The following is a 12,984-nucleotide window of genomic DNA, read 5'->3' as shown; positions in this document are numbered from 1 at the left end:
ATCTTTAGTCTACAAATCAAGGACATGCAAACCATTCTTAAAAGAGGAACAATATGGAAAAAATAAATGGGGCTCGAGGGTCAAAGATATCTGGTTTAAAATACTTAGTATTTATTAATAAAAAATGCGAAATAGGCTAAATAGGGATGTACAGGGCCCTTGTACCTCCCTAATTAATTAAATACACAATAAAATATATGATAATACCAATATAAAAAACTAAAAATAATAATAACAACTATAAAATTAATATGCAATTTGAGCCTGTAATATCAATATAGCGATCTACTGATCCTGCGGAACAGCACAGTATAAATGTTCATTCAAATGCTCTTGTTTCCAGAGATCTTCAATATAGAAAAGATAAAATGTAGCCGCTACAGATACCAGTTAATCAATTGATGCGGTGGTACTGTATCTGTCCAAACATTGGCAACTAGATCTCACCGACACAGTGATACAATGTGGCACTTTGTGAACAGTGAACAGTCACTTGAAATCAATCTTTAAGCATTTCTGCGTATGCCATACAACAAAATAGCCAGTTTGCAATACATTCCATATAATGCTCACCACTCCGGGGTGTCACGGATCTCCCTTCAGTGTAGTCCTGGGGGCCGGCTGTATAGCGTCTTATGACCGGTGCCTTGCCTCTGTCAGGGATCGTGCTGCTGGAGTCTCGGCCAACTCCTAAGAGCGCAGCACTCAGTGGTGGGCACCGTTTGGGGGGACTGCAGCGCTGTCAAGCGGAGTCCCTTGGTCGGATCAACTTGGAATGATGATGGTCTGTAGACCTCAAGTCCTTATTGTAGATGGCCCGATTGGCTTCTCACTGGTAGTTGTTATAACGGCTGTATGCGGTAAGCAGAGTGAGTAACCCGGCGGCGTTCCTCGTGCACAGGTCGCGCGCTCGGGAGATGGTTCACTGTAATAAATGCCTTGGATCTGGCGAATGATCGCTATTCTGTCTGAAGAGTGTTCTATAATAACAGGCTCAATATCGCAAAATTAAAATCGCTGGACGCGTTTCAAAACCTTCCTCGGTTTTTTCTTCAGCAGCGGCTGTCCGGGCATGCTGGGAGTTGTAGTTTTGAAACCTCTGAAGGTCCGCAGGTTGAAGACCACTGCGGCCTTCGTCATCATCCGGACCCCCCCTTTAGTTTTCTACTCACCTCCCCTCGGTGGGAAGGAAGGGTGAGCTGTTCCGGGTGAAGATGGGCAGCCCGGAACGACTAACCCTCCCCACTGGACAGTCCCTGCAGCATAGATGGCCCGTAACAGCTCACCCTTCCCACCGAGGGGAGGTGAGTAGAAAACTAAAGGGGGGGTCCGGATGATGACGAAGGCCGCAGTGGTCTTCAACCTGCGGACCTCCAGAGCTTTCAAAACTACAACTCTCAGCATGCCTGGACAGCCAATGGCTGTCCGGGCATGCTTGAGGTTGTAGTTTTGCAACATCTGGAGGTCCACAGGTTGAAGACCACTGAGAAGGGATTGACAGGCGGAGAGTTCACTCGAGTATAAGCCGAGGGGGGCGTTTTCAGCACGAAAAATCGTGCTGAAAAACTCGGCTTATACTCGAGTATATACGGTACTACTCTATGAAGCGCTGCTTGTGTTTGTATCATTTTTGCCTAGTACATGTTTACTGTCAGAAAAAATGACAGGCCCAATTTAAAGAAAATCACTAAATGACAAACTATAAATGTTACAGAAAAAAAACAAAAAAAACCAACATCTTTTTAAATGCTTCAACCAAGATTCTTCTTACTGTGCTGTGGATTTCATATTATTATTATTATTAAAAATAATTATTTTATAACACACACAAAAAAAAAAATACCTTTTTTCCAAGTAGAGATTTTTTGATAGCAGGTTGCAGGTCATTGGTTATAAAAGATGCTTGGGCATCTAGAAAGCTGATGCCTTGTGGCTCATGTATGTCCACTTCAATCTAAATATGAGAAACAAAGTTCAGCTCATTCAAACAATATACAGCCTGTGGGGGAGAAAAAGTTGCTGAGTTGCCCATAGCAACCAATCAGATCGCTTCTTTCATTTTGCAGAGGCCTTGTTAAAAATGAAAGAAGCGAGCTGACTGGTTGCTATGGGCAACTGGGCAAATTTTCCTCTGCACAAGTTTTGATAAATCTCCCCGTGTGCCTGAACTTTGAATCGACTTCAGTTCTTTTAACTTAAGGGGGTACTCCAGTGGAAAACTATTTTTTTTTTTTTAAATGAACTGGTGCCAGAAATGTAAACAGATTTGTAAATTACTTCTATTTAAAAATCTTAATCCTTCCAGTACTTATCAGCTGCTGTATACTACAGAGGAAATTCTTTTCTTTTTGAATTTCTTTTCTGTTTCATCACAGTGCTCTCTGCTGACAACTCTGTCCATGTCAGGAACTGTGCAGAGCAGGAGAGGTTTGCTATGGGGATTTGCTCCTGCTCTGGACAGTTCCTGACATGGACAGAGGTGTCAGCAGAGAGAATTGTGGTTAGACTGGAAGGAAATTCAAAAAGAAAAGAACTTCCTCTGCAGTACACAGCAGCTGGTAAGTACTGGAAGGGTTAAAAGGATTTTTAAAAAGGAGTAATTTACAAATCTGTTTAACTTTCTGGCACCAGTTGATTTAAAAAAAAAAAAAAAAAAGTTTTCCACCGGAGTACCACTTTAAAGTGCTAATGCCAGTAACATAATCTTTTGACATATCGTTTAGCGGAACCAGGGTTCTGAGGGCGTTGCATTGCCGTCTATGAAGACTGCACATTTCTGAGTGGTCCTAGTGCGGAATCAACCAAATGTGTGCAATGTCCACCCGTATTTTCTGGTTGTACATTCTGCACATTTTCGGCCATATGAAAATGGACTTAGGGTATGTTCACACATACAGGCTCTTTGCTACACATGAAAGTCAATGTAAACATACCCTTAAACATGCAGATAAAATGGTATAATTTGGATGTAAGTCTAGGTTCACCTGGCCGTTCTCTCTTGTCCCGCTATTCTACTATCATTGCTGCTAAATGGACCATACTAACAAACGGAAGCAAACTGATGAAAAGGGATGGCATTAAGTGGCATCCTGTTGCATCAGTTTTTAATCCGTTTGTATCCTTTATTGGTTGCTCACACCACTTCTGAGCATGTAAGTAATAATGGATCAGAAACAGATTGAAAAAAACTGATGAAAAATTTGTTATTTTTTTCCCCACTAAAAATAACGGAATAGGAACCAAACAAGTGCAAACGGGCGGCAAAGGACTGTAAAAAATCCCATTGACATCAATGGGATCTATTTACAGCCGTTTGCAAAATGCTTGAATGGATTTGAGAATTGGCATGAATTAACGGGGACTGACGTTAATGTGAACGAGGCCCAAGTCTAAGTAATGTTATAGTTTACATTCAGTATATTACATAGACATATACCTGAAAGCTTTTAACAAGAGATTTAGGCTGGACCTTGATGAACATCTCATACTTTCCAAGGCGACGTTTCAGCATTTCTTCATAGACCAACTCAAACGTTACTTTACTTTCTGGGGCCACATTAACCGATACAGTGAATTTCTCTGTATTTCTTCCAGAGGCCCTGTGTAAATAATCCACAAGATTTATGTAAAGTATTAAACATACAATTACTGTTACATTACATTGATTGCATGATCCTCCAAATATCTAATTGTGGAAATAGTAGATAGAACAAAGCAAAGGAAGGTAAAAGCATTAAAGGGGTACTCCCACCCTAGACATCTTATCCCCTATCCAAAGGATAGGGGATAAGATGTCTGATCGCGGGGGTCCCGCCGCCGGGGACCCCTGCATTATTGCATGCGGCACCCACCTGGGTTCTCACCGGAACCGCTGGAGGGTCGGAGTCGCAACTCCGGGAACGGAAGTCCGTTACGTCAGGACTCCGCCCCCGTGTGACGTCACGCCAGTCCCTTCAATGCAAGTCTATGGGGGGGGACGTGAACATTCAAACCATGTTCACATCAAGCGGTCGTGTGGGATTATGTGCCGACTGGGTGCTCAGCCTCTTGGACAGTACAAATGCAAATCCAGTACAAACAGAAGAAAAGAAAATGATGGGCGGTACTCACTGAATATGTGGCATTAGATCTTCTTTATTCAATCAAAACATGGTGCAGTATCAAATAATAAAATAAGGGAAACAGTAGAGCAGGATTCCCCGGCGAGGTCACAACCATATCGAACATCTGTACTTCATCATACCATACCTATCACTGATGATCTCACCGGTAATATACCTACGTGATGTCACCAGTGGGCAGGTGCTTCCATAACAAAGTGCTAGATAATATAGTGCAATATTTAAAGTGTACCTGTTGTTAACAAAAACTTTTTATATAATGTAGATAACACCAATATATGTATATTTGTAATATACATCGGTTAAAAAATATGTATAATTTTGTCTCTACAGCTATTGTCTGTGCATCTCTGTGAGGAGTCCAAATATAGGAAGTGTAGGTGGACAAGCAGGGCTATGTGCATTAAGGACAAGCAGGGCTCTGTACACTGAGGACAAGCAGGGCTCTGTACACTGAGGGCAAGCAGGGCTCTGTACACTGAGGACAAGCAGGCCTCTGTACATTGACAACAAGCAGGGCTCTGTACACTGAGGACAAGCAGGGCTCTGTACACTGAGGACACGCAGGGATCTGTACACTGAGGACAAGCAGGGCTTTGTACACTGAGGACAAGCAGGGCTCTGTACACTGAGGACGAGCAGGGCTCTGTACAATGAGGACAAGTAGGGCTCTGTACACAAAGGGCACGCAGGGTTCTGTAGACTGAGGACAAGCATGGCTCTGTGCACTGAGGAGAAGCAGGGCTTTGTACATTGATGACAAGCAGTGCTCTGTACACTGAGGACAAGCAGGGCTCTGTACACTGAGGACAAGCAGGGCTCTGTACACTGAGGAGAAGCAGGGGTCTGTACACTGAGGACAAGCAGAGCTTTGTACACTGAGGACAAGCAGAGCTATGTCAACTGCGGACAAGCAGGGCTCTGTACACTGAGGACAAGCAGGGCTCTGTACACTGAGGACAAGAAGGGGTCTGTACACTGAGGACAAGCAGGGCTCAGTGAACTGAGGTCAAGCAGGGCTCTATACACTGAGGACAAGCAGGGCTCTGTACACTGAGGACAAGCAGGGTTCTGTACACTGAGGACAAGCAGGGCTCTGTACACTGAGGACAAGCAGGGCTCTGTACACTGAGGACCAGCAGGGCTCTGTACACTGAGGACAAGAAGGGCTCTGTACACTGAGGACAAGCAGGGCTCTGAGCAGTGAGGCTCTATGACATGCTCCCGACTCAGAGAGCAGGATGATTGAAAAGCAAGGAGTCTGCAATGAGCCCTGCTTGTCCTGCCCACACTTCCTGTATTTGTACTCCTCATAGAGACACACAGACAATAGCTGCAGGGACAGCATTTTTCACCCAAAAATATGCAAATGTATTTATTAATGTATATTACAAATATACATATAATGGTATTATCTACATTATATCCAAAGTTTTTGTTAACGACAGGTACACAGTTAAAAGAAACACACTGGGCATAAACAGTTGGGCAAAAACTAAATTATTATATTAAAATGCTAAGATCTAACTTATCATTTAGACCAAGTTTACCCTTAGCGCCAGCACACATGATCTAACGAGCTTCGACCTGTAGTAACAAATTTCGTCTGTCTGTACCAACTCTCAATTGCACTCTTACAAATCCAAAATATTTAAGTGCAAGAGGATTGCCTTCATGTGCGTCTATGTTCAAACATTTGGGGGGAACGTTCTTGCGGAACCTATTTTGCATAGGTCTGATGGTACTCCCCATATATGGTCTGATGTGCACATGTGGCCAATTTTAAATATTTTATAAGCTGTTTGACATTGTACCATGTTTTGATTGAATAAAGGAGATCTAATGCTACATACATGTTACTTATATGTCCACTTAAAACATAGGATAGTTAATTTAACCCTTAACTACCCCCATTTGTGAGAGTCAGGGTTTTTGTTTAAAGTGCCATGCAAATCAATGGGAAATGTATTTTCCCACATAAGTTCTGTACGGTTGCAGATATTTCAATACCTGATACACATATTACGGGTTGGGATATGAGGTATGGATAGGAGGTCGGGATAGGAGGTCGAGAAGGTCAGGATAGGAGGACAGGATATGAGGACGGGATAGGAGGTCGTGATAGGAGGTCGAGATAGGAGGTCGAGATAGGAGGTCGGGAAAGGAGGACGGGATAGGAGGTCGGGATAGGAGGTTGGGATAGGAGATCGAGATAGGAGGTCGAGATAGGAGGACGGGATAGGAGGTCGGGATAGGAGGACAGCATGTGAGGACAGGATATGAGGACGGGATATGAGGATGGGATAGGAGGTCGGGATAGGAGGTCGAGATAGGAGGTCGGGATAGGAGGTCGGGATTGGAGGTCGGGATAGGAGGTCGAGATAGGAGGACAGGATGTGAGGTCGGGATAGGAGGAGGGGATAGGAGGTCGGCATAGGAGGTCGTAGGACAGGATAGGAGGACAGGATAAGAGGTCGGGATAGGAGGTCGGGATAGGAGGACGGGATATGGAGTTGGGATATGACAACAATATATGAGGACGGTATATGAAGTCAAAAGCTTCCTCTGTTGAATTTGCTCGACAACAAGGATTAGGAAGGAAAAATCAGGCAACGCCGGGTTCTCCGCTAGTATGTATCTAAAACTCAATGTGTGTGTGTGTTTGTGTGTGTGTGTGTGTGTATGTTCCAGCATCACGTCCAAACAGCTAAAGATATTAACATGAAACTTGGAGCACATGTTACTGATATATGAAAACAACAAATATTAACCCTTACTCACCCCCATTTGCGAGGGTCGGGGTTTTTGTTTAAAGTCCCATACAAGTCTATGGGAAATATATGTTACTGCATAACTTCCGAACGGTTGGAGATATTTAAATAATACCTGGTACGCATATTACTTATATGTCAAATAAAAAGATATGATAGTTAAATTAACCCTTACCTACATCCTTGTCACGATGCCGGCTGGCAGGTAGTGGACCCTCTGTGCCAGAGAGGGATTGGCGTGGACCGTGCTAGTGGACCGGTTCTAAGCCACTACTGGTTTTCACCAGAGCCCGCCGCAAAGCGGGATGGTCTTGCTGCGGCGGTAGTGACCAGGTCGTATCCACTAGCAACGGCTCACCTCTCTGGCTGCTGAAGATAGGCGCGGTACAAGGGAGTAGGCAGAAGCAAGGTCGGACGTAGCAGAAGGTCGGGGCAGGCAGCAAGGATCGTAGTCAGGGGCAACGGCAGAAGGTCTGGAAACACTGGCAAGGGACACACAAGGAACGCTTTCACTGGCACTAAGGCAACAAGATCCGGCAAGGGAGTGCAAGGGAAGTGAGGTAATATAGGGAGTGCACAGGTGATAACTCTAATTGGAACCACTGCGCCAATCAGCGGCGCAGTGGCCCTTTAAATCGCAGAGACCCGGCGCGCGCGCGCCCTAGGGAGCGGGGCCGCGCGCGCCGGGACAGAACAGACGGGGAGCGAGTCAGGTAGGAGAGCCGGGGTGCGCATCGCGAGCGGGCGCTACCCGCATCGCGAATCGCATCCCGGCTAGCAGCAGGATCGCAGCGCCCCGGGTCAGAGGACGTGACCGGGGCGCTGCAGCGGAGGAGGTGAAGCGAGCGCTCCGGGGAGGAGCGGGGACCCGGAGCGCTCGGCGTAACAGTACCCCCCCCCTTGGGTCTCCCCCTCTTCTTGGAGCCTGAGAACCTGAGGAGCAGACTTTTGTCAAGGATGTTGTCCTCAGGTTCCCAGGATCTCTCTTCAGGACCACAACCCTCCCAGTCTACTAAAAAAAAATTTTTTCCTCTGACCTTTTTGGCAGCCAAAATCTCCTTGACCGAGAAGACGTCCGAGGAGCCGGAAACAGGAGTGGGAGGAACAGATTTGGGAGAAAAACGGTTGAGGATGAGTGGTTTGAGAAGAGAGACGTGAAAGGCATTAGGGATACGAAGAGAAGGAGGAAGAAGAAGTTTATAAGAGACAGGATTAATTTGACACAGAATTTTGAAAGGACCAAGATAGCGTGGTCCCAACTTGTAGCTAGGGACACGGAAGCGGACATATTTAGCGGAGAGCCATACCTTGTCTCCAGGGGAAAAAACGGGGGGAGCTCTTCTTTTCTTATCCGCGAACCTCTTCATGCGTGAAGAAGCCTGTAAGAGAGAATTTTGGGTCTCTCTCCATATAATGGAAAGGTCACGAGAAATTTCATCCACAGCGGGCAGACCAGAGGGCAAGGGGGTAGGGAGGGGGGGAAGAGGGTGACGGCCGTACACCACGAAAAATGGGGATTTGGAGGAAGATTCAGAGACCCTGAAGTTATACGAGAATTCGGCCCATGGAAGGAGATCTGCCCAGTCATCCTGGCGGGAGGAAACAAAATGTCGCAAATAATCACCCAGGATCTGGTTAATTCTTTCTACTTGTCCATTGGACTGGGGATGATATGCAGAGGAAAAATTTAATTTAATCTTGAGTTGTTTACAGAGAGCTCTCCAGAATTTAGACACGAATTGGACCCCTCTATCCGAGACAATCTGCGTAGGCAACCCGTGAAGACGAAAAATGTGTACAAAAAATTGTTTAGCCAACTGAGGCGCAGAAGGAAGACCAGGAAGAGGAATGAAATGTGCCATTTTGGAGAATCGATCAACGACCACCCAAATAACGGTGTTGCCACGGGAAGGGGGTAAATCAGTAATAAAATCCATACCAATCAGAGACCAAGGCTGTTCGGGGACAGGCAGAGGATGAAGAAAACCAGCGGGCTTCTGGCGAGGAGTCTTATCCCGGGCACAGATAGTGCAGGCTCGCACAAAGTCCCCAACATCCGTCTCCAGAGTTGGCCACCAATAGAAGCGGGAGATGAGTTGCACAGATTTCTTGATGCCCACATGACCTGCGAGATGGGAGGAGTGACCCCATTTGAGGATTCCGAGGCGTTGGCGTGGAGAAACAAAGGTCTTTCCTGGAGGAGTCTGTCTGATGGAGGCAGGAGAAGTGGAGATCAGGCAGTCAGGTGGAATGATGTGTTGCGGAGGGAGATCAACTTCTGAGGCATCCGAGGAACGAGAGAGAGCATCGGCTCTAATGTTCTTATCGGCAGGACGAAAGTGAATCTCAAAATTAAATCGGGCAAAGAACAGAGACCACCGGGCCTGGCGAGGATTCAGCCGTTGGGCCGACTGGAGGTAGGAGAGGTTCTTGTGGTCGGTGTAGATAATAACAGGAAATCTTGATCCCTCCAGCAGATGCCTCCATTCCTCAAGTGCTAATTTAATGGCTAGAAGTTCTCGATCCCCGATGGAGTAGTTCCTCTCCGCTGGAGAGAAGGTCCTAGAGAAAAAACCACAAGTGACAGCATGCCCGGAAGGATTTTTTTGTAGAAGAACAGCTCCAGCTCCTACTGAGGAGGCATCAACCTCCAATAGGAAGGGTTTGGAAGGGTCAGGTCTGGAGAGCACGGGAGCCGAAGAAAAGGCAGACTTGAGTTGTTTAAAGGAGTCTTCTGCTTGAGGAGGCCAGGACTTGGGATCAGCATTTTTCTTGGTTAAAGCCACGATAGGAGCCACAATGGTAGAAAAATGTGGAATAAATTGCCTGTAATAATTGGCGAACCCCAAAAAGCGTTGGATAGCACGGAGTCCGGAGGGGCGTGGCCAATTTAAGACGGCAGAGAGTTTGTCTGGATCCATCTGTAGTCCCTGGCCAGAGACCAAATATCCTAGAAAAGGAAGAGATTGGCATTCAAACAGACATTTCTCAATTTTGGCATAGAGTTGGTTGTCACGAAGTCTCTGAAGAACCATACGGACATGCCGGCGGTGTTCCTCTAGATTGGCAGAAAAAATTAGGATATCGTCCAGATATACCACAACACAGGAGTATAATAGATCACGAAAAATTTCATTGACAAAGTCTTGGAAGACGGCAGGGGCATTGCACAGTCCAAAGGGCATGACCAGATACTCAAAGTGTCCATCTCTGGTGTTAAATGCCGTTTTCCACTCGTCCCCCTCTCTGATGCGGATGAGGTTATAGGCGCCTCTTAAGTCCAATTTAGTGAAGATGTGGGCACCTTGGAGGCGATCAAAGAGTTCAGAGATGAGGGGTAAGGGGTAGCGGTTCTTAACCGTGATTTTATTAAGACCGCGGTAGTCAATGCAAGGACGTAGGGAGCCATCTTTTTTGGAGACAAAGAAAAATCCGGCTCCGGCAGGAGAGGAGGATTTACGGATAAAGCCCCTTTTTAGATTCTCCTGGACGTATTCGGACATGGCAAGAGTCTCTGGGGCAGAGAGAGGATAAATTCTGCCCCGGGGTGGAGTAGTACCCGGGAGGAGGTCGATAGGGCAATCATAAGGCCTGTGAGGAGGTAGAGTCTCAGCTTGTTTTTTGCAGAAAACATCCGCGAAGTCCATATAGGCCTTGGGGAGACCGGTTACTGGAGGAACCACAGAGTTACGGCAAGGGTTACTGGGAACCGGTTTTAGACAGTTCTTGGAACAAGAGGACCCCCAACTCTTGATCTCCCCAGTGGACCAATCCAGGGTTGGGGAATGAAGTTGAAGCCAGGGAAGTCCAAGGAGAATCTCCGAGGTGCAATTGGGGAGGACCAAAAGTTCAATCCTCTCATGATGAGATCCGATGCTCATAAGAAGGGGCTCCGTGCGGAAACGTATGGTACAGTCCAATCTTTCATTATTTACACAATTGATGTAGAGGGGTCTGGCGAGACTGGTCACTGGGATGTTGAACCTGTTGACGAGGGAGGCCAAAATAAAATTTCCTGCAGAACCAGAGTCCAAGAAGGCCACTGTAGAGAAGGAGAAGGCAGAAGCAGACATCCGCACAGGCACAGTAAGACGTGGAGAAGCGGAGTAGACATCAAGGACTGTCTCACCTTTGTGCGGAGTCAGCGTACGTCTTTCCAGGCGGGGAGGACGGATAGGACAATCCCTCAGGAAGTGTTCGGTACTAGCACAGTACAGGCAGAGGTTCTCCATACGGCGTCGTGTCCTCTCTTGAGGTGTCAGGCGAGACCGGTCGACCTGCATAGCCTCCACGGCGGGAGGCACAGGAACAGATTGCAGGGGACCAGAGGAGAGAGGAGCCGAGGAGACGAAACGCCTCGTGCGAACAGAGTCCATATCTTGGCGGAGTTCCTGACGCCTTTCAGAAAAACGCATGTCAATGCGAGTGGCTAGGTGAATAAGTTCATGTAGATTAGCAGGAATTTCTCGTGCGGCCAGAACATCTTTAATGTTGCTGGATAGGCCTTTTTTGAAGGTCGCGCAGAGGGCCTCATTATTCCAGGACAATTCTGAAGCAAGTGTACGGAATTGTACGGCATACTCGCCAACGGAAGAATTACCCTGGACCAGGTTCAACAGGGCAGTCTCAGCAGAAGAGGCTCGGGCAGGTTCCTCAAAGACACTTCGGATTTCCGAGAAGAAGGAGTGTACTGAGGCAGTGACGGGGTCATTGCGGTCCCAGAGCGGTGTGGCCCATGACAGGGCTTTTCCGGACAGAAGACTGACTACGAAAGCCACCTTAGACCTTTCAGTGGGAAACAGGTCCGACATCATCTCCAGATGCAGGGAACATTGGGAAAGGAAGCCACGGCAAAACTTAGAGTCCCCATCAAACTTATCCGGCAAGGATAAGCGTATCCCAGGAGCGGCCACTCGCTGCGGAGGAGGTGCAGGAGCTGGCGGAGGAGATGACTGCTGAAGCTGTGGTAGCAACTGTTGTAGCATAACGGTCAGTTGAGACAGCTGTTGGCCTTGTTGCGCAATCTGTTGTGACTGCTGGGCGACCACCGTGGTGAGGTCAGCGACAACTGGCAGAGGAACTTCAGCGGGATCCATGGCCGGATCTACTGTCACGATGCCGGCTGGCAGGTAGTGGACCCTCTGTGCCAGAGAGGGATTGGCGTGGACCGTGCTAGTGGACCGGTTCTAAGCCACTACTGGTTTTCACCAGAGCCCGCCGCAAAGCGGGATGGTCTTGCTGCGGCGGTAGTGACCAGGTCGTATCCACTAGCAACGGCTCACCTCTCTGGCTGCTGAAGATAGGCGCGGTACAAGGGAGTAGGCAGAAGCAAGGTCGGACGTAGCAGAAGGTCGGGGCAGGCAGCAAGGATCGTAGTCAGGGGCAACGGCAGAAGGTCTGGAAACACTGGCAAGGGACACACAAGGAACGCTTTCACTGGCACTAAGGCAACAAGATCCGGCAAGGGAGTGCAAGGGAAGTGAGGTAATATAGGGAGTGCACAGGTGATAACTCTAATTGGAACCACTGCGCCAATCAGCGGCGCAGTGGCCCTTTAAATCGCAGAGACCCGGCGCGCGCGCGCCCTAGGGAGCGGGGCCGCGCGCGCCGGGACAGAACAGACGGGGAGCGAGTCAGGTAGGAGAGCCGGGGTGCGCATCGCGAGCGGGCGCTACCCGCATCGCGAATCGCATCCCGGCTAGCAGCAGGATCGCAGCGCCCCGGGTCAGAGGACGTGACCGGGGCGCTGCAGCGGAGGAGGTGAAGCGAGCGCTCCGGGGAGGAGCGGGGACCCGGAGCGCTCGGCGTAACAATCCTTATATAAAAGATGGGTTTTTGTTTCAAGTTCCATGCAAGTATATGGGACTTCCAGTACCTTACTCCACAAACTCTGCTCTGCATCTCATTGTGAATGTGTCAATCCGGCTTGCAAGCCACACCCCATCACACGAAGACATGCCCACATTTTAAGCCTCACCCCCTTTTATTATCCACACATTTTGTCCATCGGTCTGGCTTGCAAATCACGCCCAGTCCCACAAAGCCTCGTCCCCTTCTATTTTCAGCTTACAATATCTTCATCACAAATCAGT

General features: G+C 47.9%; 1 protein-coding gene across 6 annotated transcripts in view; it reads right to left on the bottom strand.

Moving 5' to 3' along the window:
- The window catches only part of LOC130275782 (inter-alpha-trypsin inhibitor heavy chain H3-like), a 115,822-nt gene that overhangs the window by 76,679 nt on the left and 26,159 nt on the right, over positions 1–12,984 (bottom strand). For 5 of the 6 annotated variants that reach the window (XR_008844899.1, XM_056524185.1, XM_056524182.1 and 2 more), the window contains exons 6-7: positions 3,437–3,599; positions 1,844–1,954 (exon numbers count right to left, since the gene is read on the bottom strand). Coding sequence is in view for 5 of the 6 variants with exons in the window: in XM_056524185.1 (XP_056380160.1) it covers positions 1,844–1,954; positions 3,437–3,599 (274 nt within the window). In the remaining variant the exon portion in view is untranslated. The remainder of the gene's footprint in view (positions 1–1,843; positions 1,955–3,436; positions 3,600–12,984) is intronic. The other variant, XM_056524186.1, reaches the window with a different exon arrangement.

The sequence above is a fragment of the Hyla sarda genome, chromosome 6 (assembly GCF_029499605.1).
Source record: "Hyla sarda isolate aHylSar1 chromosome 6, aHylSar1.hap1, whole genome shotgun sequence".
NCBI classification, from domain to species: domain Eukaryota; kingdom Metazoa; phylum Chordata; class Amphibia; order Anura; family Hylidae; genus Hyla; species Hyla sarda.
Note: the sequence above shows the minus strand (reverse complement) of the source record. Positions and strands in the feature narration are given on the sequence as shown.